The sequence below is a fragment of the Oncorhynchus masou genome, chromosome 27, assembly GCF_036934945.1.
Source record: "Oncorhynchus masou masou isolate Uvic2021 chromosome 27, UVic_Omas_1.1, whole genome shotgun sequence".
Lineage (NCBI taxonomy): Eukaryota > Metazoa > Chordata > Actinopteri > Salmoniformes > Salmonidae > Oncorhynchus > Oncorhynchus masou.
Window position 1 is genome coordinate 65,245,967 of NC_088238.1, and position 19,678 is coordinate 65,265,644.

Sequence of the window (19,678 nt, forward strand, 5' to 3'; positions counted from 1 at the left end):
GTACAGGTCAGTGTTTATCTTACAGAGTACAGGTCAGTGTTTATCTTACAGGGTACAGGTCAGTGTTTATCTTACAGGGTACAGGTCAGTGTTTATCTTACAGAGTACAGGTCAGTGTTTATCTTACAGGGTATAGGTCAGTGTTTATCTTACAGGGTACAGGGTACAGGTCAGTGTATATCTTACAGGGTACAGGGTACAGGTCAGTGTTTATCTTACAGGGTACAGGTCAGTGTTTATCTTACAGAGTACAGGTCAGTGTTTATCTTACAGGGTATAGGTCAGTGTTTATCTTACAGGGTACAGGTCAGTGTTTATCTTACAGGGTACAGGTAAGTGTTTATCTTACAGGGTACAGGTCAGTGTGTATCTTACAGAGTACAGGTCAGTGTGTATCTTACAGGGTACAGGTCAGTGTTTATCTTACAGAGTACAGGTCAGTGTGTATCTTACAGAGTACAGGTCAGTGTGTATCTTACAGGGTACAGGTCAGTGTGTATCGTACAGGGTACAGGTCAGTGTTTATCTTACAGAGTACAGGTCAGTGTGTATCTTACAGGGTACAGGTCAGTGTGTATCTTACAGGGTACAGGTCAGTGTTTATCTTACAGAGTACAGGGTACAGGTCAGTGTTTATCTTACAGGGTACAGGTCAGTGTTTATCTTACAGGGTACAGGTCAGTGTGTATCTTACAGGGTACAGGTCAGTGTGTATCTTACAGGGTACAGGTCAGTGTGTATCTTACAGGGTACAGGTCAGTGTTTATCTTACAGGGTACAGGTCAGTGTTTATCTTACAGGGTACAGGTCAGTGTGTATCTTACAGAGTACAGGTCAGTGTTTATCTTACAGGGTACAGGTCAGTGTGTATCTTACAGGGTACAGGTCAGTGTGTATCTTACAGGGTACAGGTCAGTGTTTATCTTACAGGGTACAGGTCAGTGTTTATCTTACAGGGTGCAGGTCAGTGTGTATCTTACAGAGTACAGGTCAGTGTTAATCTTACAAGGTACAGGTCAGTGTTTATCTTACAGGGTACAGGTCAGTGTTTATCTTACAGGGTACAGGGTACAGGTCAGTGTGTATCTTACAGGGTACAGGGTACAGGTCAGTGTTTATCTTACAGGGTACAGGTCAGTGTTTATCTTACAGGGTACAGGTCAGTGTGTATCTTACAGAGTACAGGGTACAGGTCAGTGTTTATCTTACAGGGTACAGGTCAGTGTGTATCTTACAGGGTACAGGTCAGTGTGTATCTTACAGGGTACAGGTCACTGTTTATCTTACAGGGTACAGGTCAGTGTTTATCTTACAGGGTACAGGGTACAGGTCAGTGTTTATCTTACAGGGTACAGGTCAGTGTTTATCTTACAGGGTACAGGGTACAGGTCAGTGTTTATCTTACAAGGTACAGGTCAGTGTTTATCTTACAGGGTACAGGTCAGTGTTTATCTTACAGGGTACAGGTCAGTGTTTATCTTACAGAGTACAGGGTACAGGTCAGTGTGTATCTTACAGGGTACAGGTCAGTGTTTATCTTACAGGGTACAGGTCAGTGTTTATCTTACAGGGTACAGGTCAGTGTGTATCTTACAGGGTACAGGTCAGTGTTTATCTTACAGGGTACAGGTCAGTGTGTATCTTACAGGGTACAGGGTACAGGTCAGTGTTTATCTTACAGGGTACAGGTCAGTGTTTATCTTACAGGGTACAGGTCAGTGTGTATCTTACAGGGTACAGGTCAGTGTTTATCTTACAGGGTACAGGTCAGTGTGTATCTTACAGGGTACAGGTCAGTGTGTATCTTACAGGGTACAGGTCAGTGTTTATCTTACAGGGTACAGGTCAGTGTTTATCTTACAGGGTACAGGTCAGTGTGTATCTTACAGGGTACAGGTCAGTGTTTATCTTACAGGGTACAGGTCAGTGTTTATCTTACAAGGTACAGGGTACAGGTCAGTGTTTATCTTACAAGGTACAGGGTACAGGTCAGTGTTTATCTTACAGGGTACAGGTCAGTGTTTACCTTACAGGGTACAGGTCAGTGTGTATCTTACAGGGTACAGGTCAGTGTTTATCTTACAGGGTACAGGTCAGTGTTTATCTTACAGGGTACAGGTCAGTGTTTATCTTACAGGGTATAGGTCAGTGTGTATCTTACAGGGTACAGGTCAGTGTGTATCTTACAGGGTACAAGTCAGTGTGTATCTTACAGGGTACAGGTCAGTGTTTATCTTACAGGGTACAGGTCAGTGTTTATCTTACAGGGTACAGGTCAGTGTTTATCTTACAGGGTACAGGGTACAGGTCAGTGTTTATCTTACAGGGTACAGGGTACAGGTCAGTGTGTATCTTACAGGGTACAGGTCAGTGTGTATCTTACAGGGTATAGGTCAGTGTTTATCTTACAGGGTACAGGTCAGTGTTTATCTTACACGGTACAGGTCAGTGTTTATCTTACAGGGTACAGGTCAGTGTGTATCTTACAGGGTATAGGTCAGTGTTTATCTTACAGGGTACAGGTCAGTGTGTATCTTACAGGGTACAGGTAAGTGTTTATCTTACAGGGTACAGGTCAGTGTTTATCTTACAGGGTACAGGTCAGTGTTTATCTTACAGAGTACAGGGTACAGGTCAGTGTTTATCTTACAGGGTACAGGTCAGTGTTTATCTTACAGGGTACAGGTCAGTGTTTATCTTACAGGGTACAGGTCAGTGTTTATCTTACAGGGTACAGGTCAGTGTGTATCTTACAGGGTACAGGTCAGTGTTTATCTTACAGGGTACAGGTCAGTGTTTATCTTACAGGGTACAGGTCAGTGTGTATCTTACAGGGTACAGGTCAGTGTTTATCTTACAGGGTACAGGTCAGTGTTTATCTTACAGGGTACAGGTCAGTGTTTATCTTACAGGGTACAGGTCAGGGTTTATCTTACAGGGTACAGGTCAGTGTGTATCTTACAGGGTACAGGGTACAGGTCAGTGTTTATCTTACAGGGTACAGGTCAGTGTATATCTTACAGGGTACAGGGTACAGGTCAGTGTTTATCTTACAGGGTACAGGTCAGTGTATATCTTACAGGGTACAGGGTACAGGTCAGTGTTTATCTTACAGGGTACAGGTCAGTGTATATCTTACAGGGTACAGGTCAGTGTTTATCTTACAGGGTACAGGTCAGTGTGTATCTTACAGGGTACAGGTCAGTGTTTATCTTACAGGGTACAGGTCAGTGTATATCTTACAGGGTACAGGTCAGTGTGTATCTTACAGGGTACAGGTCAGTGTGTATCTTACAGGGTACAGGTCAGTGTTTATCTTACAGGGTACAGGGTACAGGTCAGTGTTTATCTTACAGGGTACAGGTCAGTGTATATCTTACAGGGTACAGGTCAGTGTGTATCTTACAGGGTACAGGTCAGTGTTTATCTTACAGGGTACAGGTCAGTGTATATCTTACAGGGTACAGGGTACAGGTCAGTGTTTATCTTACAGGGTACAGGTCAGTGTATATCTTACAGGGTACAGGGTACAGGTCAGTGTTTATCTTACAGGGTACAGGTCAGTGTTTATCTTACAGGGTACAGGTCAGTGTTTATCTTACAGGGTACAGGTCAGTGTTTATCTTACAGGGTACAGGTCAGTGTTTATCTTACAGGGTACAGGTCAGTGTTTATCTTACAGGGTACAGGTCAGTGTTTATCTTACAGGGTACAGGTCAGTGTTTATCTTACAGGGTACAGGTCAGTGTTTATCTTACAGGGTACAGGTCAGTGTGTATCTTACAGGGTACACGTCAGTGTTTATCTTACAGGGTACAGGTCAGTGTGTATCTTACAGGGTACAGGTCAGTGTGTATCTTACAGGGTACAGGTCAGTGTGTATCTTACAGGGTACAGGTCAGTGTTTATCGTACAGGGTACAGGTCAGTGTGTATCTTACAGGGTACAGGTCAGTGTGTATCTTACAGGGTACAGGTCAGTGTTTATCTTACAGGGTACAGGTCAGTGTGTATCTTACAGGGTACAGGTCAGTGTGTATCTTACAGGGTACAGGTCAGTGTTTATCTTACAGGGTACAGGTCAGTGTTTATCTTACAGAGTACAGGGTACAGGTCAGTGTTTATCTTACAGGGTACAGGTCAGTGTGTATCTTACAGGGTACAGGTCAGTGTGTATCTTACAGGGTACAGGTCAGTGTGTATCTTACAGGGTACAGGTCAGTGTGTATCTTACAGGGTACAGGTCAGTGTGTATCTTACAGGGTACAGGTCAGTGTTTATCTTACAGGGTACAGGTCAGTGTGTATCTTACAGGGTACAGGTCAGTGTGTATCTTACAGGGTACAGGTCAGTGTGTATCTTACAGGGTACAGGTCAGTGTGTATCTTACAGGGTACAGGTCAGTGTGTATCTTACAGGGTACAGGTCAGTGTTTATCTTACAGGGTACAGGTCAGTGTTTATCTTACAGGGTACAGGTCAGTGTTTATCTTACAGGGTACAGGTCAGTGTGTATCTTACAGGGTACAGGGTACAGGTCAGTGTGTATCTTACAGGGTACAGGGTACAGGTCAGTGTGTATCTTACAGGGTACAGGGTACAGGTCAGTGTTTATCTTACAGGGTACAGGTCAGTGTGTATCTTACAGGGTACAGGTCAGTGTGTATCTTACAGGGTACAGGTCAGTGTGTATCTTACAGGGTACAGGTCAGTGTCTATCTTACAGGGTACAGGTCAGTGTTTATCTTACAGGGTACAGGTCAGTATTCCTGTTGAACTGGCAGAAGGTCTTGGTGTCTGGATCTTTCTCCACTATCGCTGGCCACCTGGATCAATTAATCAATATAACATTGTCAATACAATCAGTATTACACATTACAGTGGAGGACAGGACAGTGGTTATTCGTGGGTTATACAGCATGTGTCTAGTTTGTCCATTCATTCTGAATTGAGGCCAGAGGTCGCATTAGCTTCCAGAAATCAGCATTTTCAAAACGCAGACCATCAAAGAATCTGTGTTTTTAACCATTTCACCTGCATTTTATATTGAAGTCAACAGTGTTGTTTTGACTCAATGGCGTGATCAGGGACGTGTAGCTATCGTTTTCCTTCACAGAAAATACATCACTGCACCACTTTCACCAACAATAGCTTCATTTTCATCAGATGACAACAGAAGTGGCTGTTTGGCTGGAAGCCACAAAAATGTTGACACATTTAAATGTAAATGAGCTTACAATGAGAAAGCAAGGTATTTAAAAATAATAGCATGGCCATCATATTCCTAATGTTTAGCATGAAGTTCATTTTACCGGAGAAAAATAGACTGGCTACAGCGAGAAAAGTAGCTAAACATCAGTCAGAGTTCTGTCTGCTGATAGAAAATCCATTGGTGAATTAAGGAATTTTATTGGTCTGACAATGAGCAAAGATTTCTCATCTGAGTAGAGAAATGCAACCAAAGCACAAAATTAGTCTGAAGCCGAGCACAAATTACAATAAGAAGCATTTTTAGATCTGCGTTTTCAAAACGTAGCAAGGTATTTCATATGAGTTTTATATTCTTTCCTTGCATGAAAAACACATAATTCTGCATTAACACCTGAGGGCTCATGAGGGTTTAAATGATATTACACTGGGAATATGATTGGAGAAGTAGTGTGTTAAGTACACTCCATGACCAACACTATGTGGACACCTGCTCATCCAACATCTCATTCCAAAATCATGGCCATTAATATGGAGCTGGTCCCCCCTGCACTCTTCAGGGAAGGCTTTCCACTAGATGGTGGAACATTGCTGCTATAACAGCCTCCACTCTTCTGGGAAGGCTTTCCACTAGATGTAGGAACATTGCTGCTATAACAGCCTCCACTCTTCTGGGAAGGCTTTCCACTAGATGTAGGAACATTGCTGCTATAACAGCCTCCACTCTTCTGGGAAGGCTTTCCACTAGATGTTGGAACATTGCTGCTATAACAGCCTCCACTCTTCTGGGAAGGCTTTCCACTAGATGTAGGAACATTGCTGCTATAACAGCCTCCACTCTTCTGGGAAGGCTTTCCACTAGATGTTGGAACATTGCTGCTATAACAGCCTCCACTCTTCTGGGAAGGCTTTCCACTAGATGTTGGAACATTGCAGCTATAACAGCCTCCACTCTTCTGGGAAGGCTTTCCACTAGATGTTGGAACATTGCTGCTATAACAGCCTCCACTCTTCTGGGAAGGCTTTCCACTAGATGTTGAAACATTGCTGCCATAACAGCCTTCACTCTTCTGGGAAGGCTTTCCACTAGATGTTGTAACATTGCTGCTATAACAGCCTCCACTCTTCTGGGAAGGCTTTCCACTAGATGTTATAACATTGCTGCTATAACAGCCTCCACTCTTCTGGGAAGGCTTTCCACTAGATGTTGGAACATTGCTGCTATAACAGCCTCCACTCTTCTGGGAAGGCTTTACACTAGATGTTGGAACATTGCTGCTATAACAGCCTCCACTCTTCTGGGAAGGCTTTCCACTAGATGTTGGAACATTGCTGCTATAACAGCCTCCACTCTTCTGGGAAGGCTTTCCACTAGATGTTGGAACATTGCTGCTGGGACTTGCTTCCATTCAGCCACAAGAGCATTAGTGAGGTCGGAAACGGATGTTGGGCAATTAGGCCTGGCTCGCTGTCGGTGTTCCAATACCTTACTAAAGTTGTTCGATGAGGTTGAGGTCAGAGCTCTTTGCAGGCCAGTCAAGTTCTTCCACACCGATCTCGAAAAACCATTTCTGTATGGACCTCGTTTTGTGCACGGGGGCATTGTCATTGTCAGTGTCATGCTGAAACAGGAAAGGGCCTTCCCCAAACTCATCTAAAATGTCTTTGTATGCTGTTAAGATTTCCCTTCACTGGAACTAAGGGGCATGAACAATGAAAAACAGCCTCAGACCTTTATTCCTCCTCCACCAAACTTTACAGTTGGCACTATGCATTGGGACAGGTTGCGTTCTCCTGGCATCCACCAAACTCATATTCGTCTGTTGGACTGCCAGGTGGTGAAGCGTGATTCATCACTCCAGAGAACGCGTTTCCACTGCTCCAGTCCGATGGCGGTGAGTTTTACACCACTCCAGCCGACACTTGGCATTGCACATGGTGATGTTAAGCTTGAAAATCCATTTCATGAAGCTCCCGACAAACAGTTGCTTCCAGAGGCAGTTTGGAATACAGTAGTGAATGTTGCAACCGAGAACAGACGATTTTTACGCGCTTCAGCACTCTGCCGTCCCGTTCTGTGAGATTGTGTGGCCTACCACTTCGTGGCTGAGCCGTTGTTGCTCCTAGACGTTTCCACTTTACAATAACAGCACTTACAGTTGACCGGGGAAAGCAGGGCAGAAATTTAATGAACTGACTTGTTGGAAAGGTGGCATCCTATGACGGTGCCAAGTTGAAAGTCACTGAGCTCTTCAGTAAGGCCATTCTACTGCTAATGTTTGTCTATGGAGATTGGATGGCAGTGTGCTTGATTTTATACACTTGTCAGCAGCGGCAAATCCACTAATTTGAAGGGGGTCCACATACTTCTGTGTATATAGTGTATACACCTGCCAGCAACTGGTGTGGCTGAAATAGCAGAATCTACTAATTTGAAGGGGTGTCTTTACATGTGTGTGTAGTGTGTGTGGATAGTGTTTAGTGTGTTTGTTCAGCATGTGTGGATAGTGTTCAGTATGTGTGTGTAGTGTACCAAGGATATCCAATCTGTTGAGCCCAGACCAGAGACCCAGGAACCAGACTGCTGTTGATGACATCACACTCTTGTCCCGACCAGCTGTCCTCCGTAGCCTCACAGAGACCAGGGCCTACACATTCACACAAACACATTAAATGCAACATACCCACTGGGCAAAAATGCATGTGATGATGTTGAATACACTTGGAAATCAGATTCGCAAAAAGTCATCAACATAAGTGAATTACATATTTTTTTTTAAATCCAATGACATTGTGACATTTGTTGTTGATTTCACATTGAATTCATGTTTGTTGACAAATCAACCAAATGTCATTGGTTCAATGTCAACATTTTCTGATGCTGAGTGTAAGCAGAGGTCGAATCACTGTATGGTGGTGTGTGTGTACCTGTGTCGTGAATACAGGTCCAGTCGCTGGGAAGGGCAGCCAGGTCAACGTGTCTCTCTACTCTTCTCCATTTCCCACAGACAGACCTACTACACTGAACCCACTGATCAACTAGAGGAGGACATGGGGGTGAGGAGGGGGGAGAGAGAACGAAGGGGAGAAAGACAGAAAGAAGAGGAAATAGGAGACAGACAGTGGGGGAAATAGGGAGAGAATGAGAGGTAGAGAAAGTGAGAACAAGGAAGAGATAGAGGATAAAATACCCACATTCTGCACTGGAGTCGCTGTCTTCCTCTTCCTCCCTTCTTCTCTTCCTCTTCCTCTGTGTGTGTGAGCCGGACGCTGCAGTCTTTCTCTCACCAGACACTCTCCTGGGAGGCTGTTCCTCCTCCCTGTTCAGAAACACCATTGTAGCAAAACAACCCCTATTTCATCTCTAGTTACACATTATGGTTCTAGTAAAGGTGTTTTACCTGAGAGAGACCTGGTCAATGGTCGCCTGCAGTAACTCCACCTCACTCAGCACAGCTCTGGCATCCTCTACACACACACACACACACAATCACACAAACATACACACACACACACAATGACACAAACATACACACACACTCTCACCCACAGGGTAAAGAGTTAAACATCTCCTACAATCACTGCTGTGATTCTTCTGAATGAGTAACATATCTAGTCTTTTCCACTGTGAAGGGTCAAGTCTCTTCTTCTATGAGAAAACGATAGAGTGAAATGACAAGTGATACAGTTGAAGTCAGAAGTTTACAAACACTTAGGTTGGAGTCATTAAAACTCGTTTTTCAACGACTCCACAAATTTCTTGTTTAACAAACTATAGTTTTGGCAAGTCGGTTAGGACATCTACTTTGTGCATGACACAAGTCATTTTTAAAACAATTGTTTACAGACAGATTATTTCACTTATAATTCACTGTATCACAATTCCAGTGGGTCAGAAGTTTACATACACTAAGTTGACTGCCTTTAAACAGCTTGGAAAATTCCAGAAAATGATGTCATGGCTTTAGAAGCTTCTGATAGGCTAATTGACATGATTTCAGTCAATTGGAGGTATACCTGTGGATGTATTTCAAGGCCAACCTTCAAACTCACTGCCTCTTTGCTTGACATCATGGGAAAATCTGAATAAATCAGCCACGACCAGAAAAATAATTGTAGACCTCCACAAGTCTGGTTCATCCTTGGGAGCAATTTCCAAATGCCTAAAGGTACCACATTCATCTGTACAAATAATAGTACGCAAGTATAAACACCATGGGACCACGCAGCCGTCTCACTGCTCAGGAAGGAGACGCATTATGTCTCCTAGAGATGAATGTACTTTGGTGCGAAAAGTGCAAATCAATCCCAGAACAACAGCAAAGGACCTTGTGAAGATGCTGGAGGAAACAGGTACAAAAGTATCTATATCCACAGTAAAACGAGTCCTATATCAACATAACCTGAAAGGCCGCTCAGCAAGGAAGAAGCCACTGCTCCAAAACCGCCATCAAAAAGCCCGTCTACGGTTTGCAACTGCACATGGGGACAAAGATCGTACTTTTTGGAGAAATGCACTCTGGTCTGATGAAACAAAAATATAACTGTTTGGCATAATGACCATCGTCATGTTTGGAGGAAAAAGGGGGAGGCTTGCAAGCCGAAGAACACCAACCGTGAAGCACGGGGGTGGCAGCATCATGTTGTGGGGGTGCTTTGCTGCAGGAGGGACTGGTACACTTCAAAAAATAGATGGCATCATGAGGTAGGAACATTATGTGGATACATTGAAGCAAGTTCTCAAGACATCAGTCAGGAAGTTAAAGCTTAGTCGCAAATGGGTCTTCCAAATGGACAATGACCCCAAGTTGTGGCAAAATTGCGTAAGGACAACAAAGTCAAGGTATTGGAGTGTCCATCACAAAGCCCTGACCTCAATCCTATAGAACATTTGTGGGCAGAACTGAAAAAGCATGTGCGAGCAAGGAGGCCTACAAACCTGACTCAGTTAGACCAGCTCTGTCAGGAGGAATGGGCCAAAACTCACCCAACTTATTGTGGGAAGCTTGTGGAAGGCTACCCGAAACGTTTGACCCAAGTTAAACAATTTAAAGGCAATGCTACCAAATACTAATTGAGTGTATGTACATTTCTGACTCACTGGGAATGCGGTGAAATAAATAAAAACTGAAATAAATCATTCTCTCTACTATTATTCTGACATTTCACATTCTTAAAATAAAGTGGTGATCTTAACTGACCTAAAACAGGGATTCGTTATAAGTATTAAATGTCAGGAATTGTGAAAAACAGAGTTTAAATATAGTTGGCTAAGGTGTATGTAAACTTTAAACTTCAACTGTATAATCTGTCTGTAAAAAATTGTTGGAAAAATGACTTGTGTCATGCACAAAGTAGATGTCCTAACTGACTTAAGAAAACTATAGTTTGTTAACAAGACCTTTGTGGAGTGGTTGAAAAATGAGTTTTAATGACTCCAACATCAGTGTATGTAAACTAGTTTTAATGACTCCAACCTAAGTGTATGTAAACTAGTTTTAATGACTCCAACCTAAGTGTATGTAAACTAGTTTTAATGACTCCAACCTAAGTGTATGTAAACTAGTTTTAATGACTCCAACCTGAGTGTATGTAAACTAGTTTTAATGACTCCAACCTAAGTGTATGTAACTGTAACGAGAATAAAGATATAAACAGTGAAATAAATTAATTAATTAGTTACCCAGACAGTTGTTGTGGTAGTGTTAGTTACCCACTCAGACAGTTGTTGTGGTAGTGTTAGTTACCCACTCAGACAGTTGTTGTGGTAGTGTTAGTTACCCACTCAGACAGTCGTGATAATGTTAGTTAGTTACCCACTCAGACAGATGTTGTGGTAGTGTTAACTACCCAGACAGTTGTTGTGGTAGTGTTAGTTACCCACTCAGACAGATGTTGTGGTAGTGTTAGTTACCCACTCAGACAGTTGTGATAATGTTAGTTACCCACTCAGACAGTTGTTGTGGTAGTGTTAGTTACCCAGACAGTTGTTGTGGTAGTGTTAGTTACCCAGACAGTTGTTGTGATAGTGTTAGTTACCCAGACAGTTGTTGTGAGAGTGTTAGTTACCCAGACAGTTGTTGTGGTAGTGTTAGTTACCCACTCAGACAGTTGTGATAATGTTAGTTAGTTACCCACTCAGACAGTTGTTGTGGTAGTGTTAGTTACCCAGACAGTTGTTGTGGTAGTGTTAGTTACCCAGACAGTTGTTGTGGTAGTGTTAGTTACCCACTCAGACAGTTGTTGTGGTAGTGTTAGTTACCCAGACAGTTGTTGTGGTAGTGTTAGTTACCCACTCAGACAGTTGTGATAATGTTAGTTACCCACTCAGACAGTTGTGATAATGTTAGTTAGTTACCCACTCAGACAGTTGTTGTGGTAGTGTTAGTTACCCACTCAGACAGTTGTTGTGGTAGTGTTAGTTACCCACTCAGACAGTTGTTGTGATAGTGTTAGTTACCCACTCAGACAGTTGTTGTGATAGTGTTAGTTACCCAGACAGTTGTTGTGGTAGTGTTAGTTACCCACTCAGACAGTTGTTGTGGTAGTGTTAGTTACCCACCCAGACAGTTGTTGTGGTAGTGTTAGTTACCCAGACAGTTGTTGTGGTAGTGTTAGTTACCCACCCAGACAGTTGTCTACAGGTGTCTCCAGAGTCGTAGCACTATCAAATATATCATCATACTGACTGTCTGTTAGAGGGAGCACCTGGAGGGAGGAGAGAGAGAACTACAGGTTTGGTGCACTGATTAAAAAGTGAGTGTATATGCTCCTCATCTTCATGGTAATGCTAACAAATGCTAAGCTAACACATGCTTCTACATAGGCATGCTAATGCCAACTGTTTTTAATGGGCAGAACTGTGGTCAATTGTGTCCATCCTAAACTCATAGAGGAGGGAGAGAGAATGAAGAAAAGGTCGGGACAGGAGGGAGAGAGAAAGGGAAGTAGAGAGAGAGAGGCCAGGAAAGAGGGAGGGCCATCAAATAATTGTTCAAAAGTTTGGGGTCACTTAGAATTGTCCTTGTTTTTGAAAGAAAAGCACATTTTTTGTCCATTAAAATAACATCAAATTGATCAGAAATACAGTGTAGACATTGTTAATGTTGTAATTGACTATTGTGGCTGGAACGGCTGATTTATAATGGAATATCTAAATAGGCGTACAGAGGCCCATTATCAGCAACCATCACTCCTGTGTTCCAATGGCACGTTGGGTTAGCTAATCCAAGTTTATCATTTTAAAAGGCTAATTGATCATTAGAAAACCCTTTTGCAATTATTTTAGCACAGCTGAAAACTGTTTTCCTGATTAAATAAGCAATAAAACTGGCCTTCTTTAGACTAGTTGAGTATCTGGAGAATCAGCATTTGTGGGTTCAATTACAGGCTTAAAATGGCCAAAAACAAATACCTTTCTTCTGAAACCTGTCAGTCTATTCATGTTCTGAGAAATGAAGGCTATTCCATGTGAGTAATTGCCAAGAAACTGAAGATCTCGTACAACGCTGTGTACTACTCCCTTCACAGAACTGTCAGTGTCATTAAATAGTACCCTCAAAACACCAGTCTCAACGTCAACAGTGAAAAGGCGACTCTGGGATGTTGGCCTTCTAGGCAGAGTTCCTCTGTCCAGTGTCTGTGTTCTTTTGCCCATCTTAATCTTTTATTTGTATTGGCCAGTCTGAGATGTGGCTTTTTCTTTGCAACTCTCACTCAACACTACCTTTTCCCACTTGGACAAAAGGAACACCTACATGAGAATGCTGTTCATTGACTACAGCTCAGTGTTCAACACCACAGCGTCCACAAAGCTCATCACTAAGCTAAGGACCCTGGGACTAAACACCTCCCTCTGCAACTGGATCCTGGACTTCCTGACAGGCCGCCCCCAGGTGGTAAGATTAGGTAACAACACACGCTGATCACCGACAACGATGAGCCTATAGGGAGGTCAGAGACCTGGAAGTGTGGTGCCAGGACAATAACCTCTCCCTCAATGTGATCAAGGAAAGGGGATGATCGTGGACTACAGGAAAAGAAGGGCAAAGCATGCCCCCATTCTCATTGACGGGGCTGTCGTGGAGCAATTTGAGAGCTTCAAGTTCCTTGGTTTCCACATTACCAACAAACTATCATGGTTCAAACACACCAAGACAGTTGTGAAGAGGGCACGACAACACCTATTCCCCTTCAGGACACTGAAAATATATGGCATAGGTCCTCAGATCTTCAAAAGGTTTGACAGCTGCACCATCGACAGCATCCTGACTGGATGCATCACCGCCTGGTATGGCAACTGCTCGACCTCCAACAGCAAGGCTCTACAGAGGGTAGTGTGTACGGCCCAGTACATCACTGGGGCCAAGCTTCCTGTCATCCAGGACCTCTATACCAGGCAGTGTCAGAGGGCCCCAAAAATGGCCAAAGACTCCAGTCATCCTAGCCCAGCCAAGTCATCTCTGACCCCCCATACACATAATCTCCGCAGTCAACCCCCCCTCCCACAACCCTAATAATCTGTAAACATTACACCCATGTAATGTCACACATTTTTTATTTTACATTTTACAAAAGTCCAGCCTCCAAACAGTGGTGACTGGAAAGAGACACATGTTACACAAAACCCCACAAAGTGTAATGACATGAGGCCAGAATTGATGTCCACTGCTGTCTGCGCACATCTCGGTGTCGGTTTAATTTCTGTGTTCTCATGAACCACATGGCATTTTGGAGCGTAGGCTACACAACCTGTTGTCTAGTCTACTCAGTCATTCGTCATGCCTCTGACATGCTGTAATGATAAATAATGGTGTAATACCTTTTAATTTGGCTTTCATTATTGTGATAGGCTGATGTTTACCGGTACGGCATACCCCCACTGTTTATTTGGAACATACCACGTTTATATACACGTGCCCTTGCTAGCACATCCCCCTGGCTTACATGAAACTACACTATAGCATTGTCATACTTACTACTGGCTAATTAAGGAGTACTAAGTAAGGACAACTAACTGTATTACTACTGGGTAAGTAAGGAACACTAACTGTATCATACTGGTTAAGTAAGGAACACTAACTGTATCCTACTGGTTAAGTAAGGCCTACTAACTATATGAGTACTGACTAAGTAAGGCCTACTAACTATATCCTACTGGTTAAGTAAGGCCTACTAACTGTATCCTACTGGTTAAGTAAGGAACACTAACTGTATCCTACTGGTTAAGTAAGGCCTACTAACTGTATCCTACTGGTTAAGTAAGGAACACTAACTGTATCCTACTGGTTAAGTAAGGTACACTAACTGTATCCTACTGGTTAAGTAAGGAACACTAACTGTATCATACTGGTTAAGTAAGGCCTACTAACTATATCCTACTGGTTAAGTAAGGAACACTAACAGTATCCTACTGGTTAAGTAAGGAACACTAACTATATCCTACTGGTTAAGTAAGGAACACTAACAGTATCCTACTGGTTAAGTAAGGAACACTAACTGTATCCTACTGGTTAATTAAGGAACACTAACTGTATCCTACTGGTTAAGTAAGGCCTACTAACTGCATCATACTGATTAAGTAAGGCCTACTAACTGTATCCTACTGGTTAAGTAAGGCCTACTAACTGTATCCTACTGGTTAAGTAAGGAACGCTAACTGTATCCTACTGGTTAAGTAAGGCCTACGAACTGTATCCGACTGGTTAAGTAAGGAACACTAACTGTATCCTACTGGTTAAGTAAGGCCTACGAACTGTATCCTACTGGTTAAGTAAGGAACACTAACTGTATCCTACTGGTTAAGTAAGAACTACTAACTGTATCCGACTGGTTAAGTAAGGCCTACTAACTGTATCCTACTTGTTAAGTAAGGAACACTAACTGTATCCTACTGGTCAAGTAAGGAACACTAACTGTATCCCACTGGTTAAGTAAGGAACACTAACTGTATCCTACTGGTTAAGTAAGGAACACTAACTGTGTCCTACTGGTTAAGTAAGGCCTACGAACTGTATCCTACTGGTTAAGTAAGGAACACTAACTGTATCCTACTGGTTAAGTAAGACCTACTAACTATATCCTACTGGTTAAGTAAGGCCTACTAACTGTATCCTACTGGTTAAGTAAGGAACACTAACTGTATCCTACTGGTTAAGTAAGGAACACTAACTGTATCATACTGGTTAAGTAAGGCCTACTAACTATATCCTACTGGTTAAGTAAGGAACACTAACAGTATCCTACTGGTTAAGTAAGGAACACTAACTGTATCCTACTGGTTAAGTAAGGAACACTAACTATATCCTACTGGTTAAGTAAGGAACACTAACAGTATCCTACTGGTTAAGTAAGGAACACTAACTGTATCCTACTGGTTAAGTAAGGAACACTAACTGTATCCTACTGGTTAAGTAAGGCCTACTAACTGCATCATACTGATTAAGTAAGGCCTACTACCTGTATCCTACTGGTTAAGTAAGGCCTACTAACTGTATCCTACTGGTTAAGTAAGGAACGCTAACTGTATCCTACTGGTTAAGTAAGGCCTACGAACTGTATCCTACTGGTTAAGTAAGGAACACTAACTGTATCCTACTGGTTAAGTAAGACCTACTAACTGTATCATACTGGTTAAGTAAGGCCTACGAACTGTATCCTACTGGTTAAGTAAGGCCTACTAACTGTATCCTACTGGTTAAGTAAGAACTACTAACTGTATCCGACTGGTTAAGTAAGGCCTACTAACTGTATCCTACTGGTTAAGTAAGGAACACTAACTGTATCCTACTGGTCAAGTAAGGAACACTAACTGTATCCCACTGGTTAAGTAAGGAACACTAACTGTATCCTACTGGTTAAGTAAGGCCTACGAACTGTATCCTACTGGTTAAGTAAGGAACACTAACTGTATCCTACTGGTTAAGTAAGGAACACTAACTGTATCCTACTGGTTAAGTAAGACCTACTAACTGTATCCGACTGGTTAAGTAAGGCCTACTAACTGTATCCTACTGGTTAAGTAAGGAACACTAACTGTATCCTACTGGTCATGTAAGGAACACTAACTGTATCCCACTGGTTAAGTAAGGAACACTAACTGTATCCTACTGGTTAAGTAAGGAACACTAACTGTATCCTACTGGTTAAGTAAGGCCTACTAACTGCATCATACTGATTAAGTAAGCCTACTACCTGTATCCTACTGGTTAAGTAAGGCCTACGAACTGTATCCTACTGGTTAAGTAAGGAACACTAACTGTATCCTACTGGTTAAGTAAGACCTACTAACTGTATCATACTGGTTAAGTAAGGCCTACGAACTGTATCCTACTGGTTAAGTAAGGAACACTAACTGTATCCTACTGGTTAAGTAAGAACTACTAACTGTATCCGACTGGTTAAGTAAGGCCTACTAACTGTATCCTACTGGTTAAGTAAGGAACACTAACTGTATCCTACTGGTCAAGTAAGGAACACTAACTGTATCCCACTGGTTAAGTAAGGAACACTAACTGTATCCTACTGGTTAAGTAAGGCCTACGAACTGTATCCTACTGGTTAAGTAAGGAACACTAACTGTATCCTACTGGTTAAGTAAGGAACACTAACTGTATCCTACTGGTTAAGTAAGACCTACTAACTGTATCCGACTGGTTAAGTAAGGCCTACTAACTGTATCCTACTGGTTAAGTAAGGAACACTAACTGTATCCTACTGGTCATGTAAGGAACACTAACTGTATCCCACTGGTTAAGTAAGGAACACTAACTGTATCCTACTGGTTAAGTAAGGAACACTAACTGTATCCTACTGGTTAAGTAAGGAACACTATCTGTATCCTACTGGTTAAGTAAGGAACACTAACTGTATCATACTGGTTAAGTAAGGCCTACTAACTATATCCTACTGGTTAAGTAAGGAACACTAACTGTGTCCTACTGGTTAAGTAAGGCCTATGAACTGTATCCTACTGGTTAAGTAAGGAACACTAACGTATCCTACTGGTTAAGTAAGACCTACTAACTGTATCCTACTGGTTAAGTAAGGCCTACTAACTGTATCATACTGGTTAAGTAAGGCCTACTAACTGTATCCTACTGGTTAAATAAGGAACACTAACTGTATCATACTGGTTAAGTAAGGCCTACTAACTGTATCCTACTGGTTAAATAAGGAACACTAACTGTATCCTACTGGTTAAGTAAGGAACACTAACAGTATCCTACTGGTTAAGTAAGGAACACTAACTGTATCCTACTGGTTAAGTAAGGCCGACTAACTATATTAGTACTGACTAAGTAAGGCCTACTAACGGTATCCTACTGGTTAAGTAAGGCCTACTAACGGTATCCTACTGGTTAAGTAAGGCCTATTAACTATATCCTACTGGTTAAGTAAGGCCTATTAACTATATCGTACTGGTTAAGTAAGGCCTACTAACTGTATCCCACTGGTTAAGTAAGACCTACTAACTGTATCATACTGGTTAAGTAAGGCCTACTAACTGTATCCTACTGGTTGAGGAAGGCCTACTAACTGTATCCTACTGGTTAAGTAAGGAACACTAACTGTATCCTACTGGTTAAGTAAGACCTACTAACTATATCCTACTGGTTAAGTAAGGCCTACTAACTGTATCCTACTGGTTAAGTAAGGAACACTAACTGTATCCTACTGGTTAAGTAAGGAACACTAACTGTATCATACTGGTTAAGTAAGGCCTACTAACTATATCCTACTGGTTAAGTAAGGAACACTAACAGTATCCTACTGGTTAAGTAAGGAACACTAACTGTATCCTACTGGTTAAGTAAGGAACACTAACTATATCCTACTGGTTAAGTAAGGAACACTAACAGTATCCTACTGGTTAAGTAAGGAACACTAACTGTATCCTACTGGTTAAGTAAGGAACACTAACTGTATCCTACTGGTTAAGTAAGGCCTACTAACTGCATCATACTGATTAAGTAAGGCCTACTACCTGTATCCTACTGGTTAAGTAAGGCCTACTAACTGTATCCTACTGGTTAAGTAAGGAACGCTAACTGTATCCTACTGGTTAAGTAAGGCCTACGAACTGTATCCTACTGGTTAAGTAAGGAACACTAACTGTATCCTACTGGTTAAGTAAGACCTACTAACTGTATCATACTGGTTAAGTAAGGCCTACGAACTGTATCCTACTGGTTAAGTAAGGCCTACTAACTGTATCCTACTGGTTAAGTAAGAACTACTAACTGTATCCGACTGGTTAAGTAAGGCCTACTAACTGTATCCTACTGGTTAAGTAAGGAACACTAACTGTATCCTACTGGTCAAGTAAGGAACACTAACTGTATCCCACTGGTTAAGTAAGGAACACTAACTGTATCCTACTGGTTAAGTAAGGCCTACGAACTGTATCCTACTGGTTAAGTAAGGAACACTAACTGTATCCTACTGGTTAAGTAAGGAACACTAACTGTATCCTACTGGTTAAGTAAGACCTACTAACTGTATCCGACTGGTTAAGTAAGGCCTACTAACTGTATCCTACTGGTTAAGTAAGGAACACTAACTGTATCCTACTGGTCATGTAAGGAACACTAACTGTATCCCACTGGTTAAGTAAGGAACACTAACTGTATCCTACTGGTTAAGTAAGGAACACTAACTGTATCCTACTGGTTAAGTAAGGCCTACTAACTGCATCATACTGATTAAGTAAGCCTACTACCTGTATCCTACTGGTTAAGTAAGGCCTACTAACTGTATCCTACTGGTTAAGTAAGGAACGCTAACTGTATCCTACTGGTTAAGTAAGGCCTACGAACTGTATCCTACTGGTTAAGTAAGGAACACTAACTGTATCCTACTGGTTAAGTAAGACCTACTAACTGTATCATACTGGTTAAGTAAGGCCTACGAACTGTATCCTACTGGTTAAGTAAGGAACACTAACTGTATCCTACTGGTTAAGTAAGAACTACTAACTGTATCCGACTGGTTAAGTAAGGCCTACTAACTGTATCCTACTGGTTAAGTAAGGAACACTAACTGTATCCTACTGGTCAAGTAAGGAACACTAACTGTATCCCACTGGTTAAGTAAGGAACACTAACTGTATCCTACTGGTTAAGTAAGGCCTACGAACTGTATCCTACTGGTTAAGTAAGGAACACTAACTGTATCCTACTGGTTAAGTAAGGAACACTAACTGTATCCTACTGGTTAAGTAAGACCTACTAACTGTATCCGACTGGTTAAGTAAGGCCTACTAACTGTATCCTACTGGTTAAGTAAGGAACACTAACTGTATCCTACTGGTCATGTAAGGAACACTAACTGTATCCCACTGGTTAAGTAAGGAACACTAACTGTATCCTACTGGTTAAGTAAGGAACACTAACTGTATCCTACTGGTTAAGTAAGGAACACTATCTGTATCCTACTGGTTAAGTAAGGAACACTAACTGTATCATACTGGTT

General features: G+C 42.0%; 1 protein-coding gene across 4 annotated transcripts in view; it reads right to left on the reverse strand.

Annotated features, from left to right (window-relative positions):
- The window catches only part of LOC135516530 (zinc finger CW-type PWWP domain protein 1-like), a 49,083-nt gene that overhangs the window by 26,935 nt on the left and 2,470 nt on the right, over nt 1–19,678 (reverse strand). For 3 of the 4 annotated variants that reach the window (XM_064940883.1, XM_064940882.1, XM_064940885.1), the window contains exons 2-6: nt 11,833–11,914; nt 8,608–8,674; nt 8,135–8,526; nt 7,740–7,854; nt 4,749–4,824 (exon numbers count right to left, since the gene is read on the reverse strand). In XM_064940883.1, coding sequence (XP_064796955.1) covers nt 4,749–4,824; nt 7,740–7,854; nt 8,135–8,526; nt 8,608–8,674; nt 11,833–11,914 — 732 coding nt within the window. The remainder of the gene's footprint in view (nt 1–4,748; nt 4,825–7,739; nt 7,855–8,134; nt 8,527–8,607; nt 8,675–11,832; nt 11,915–19,678) is intronic. The other variant, XM_064940884.1, reaches the window with a different exon arrangement.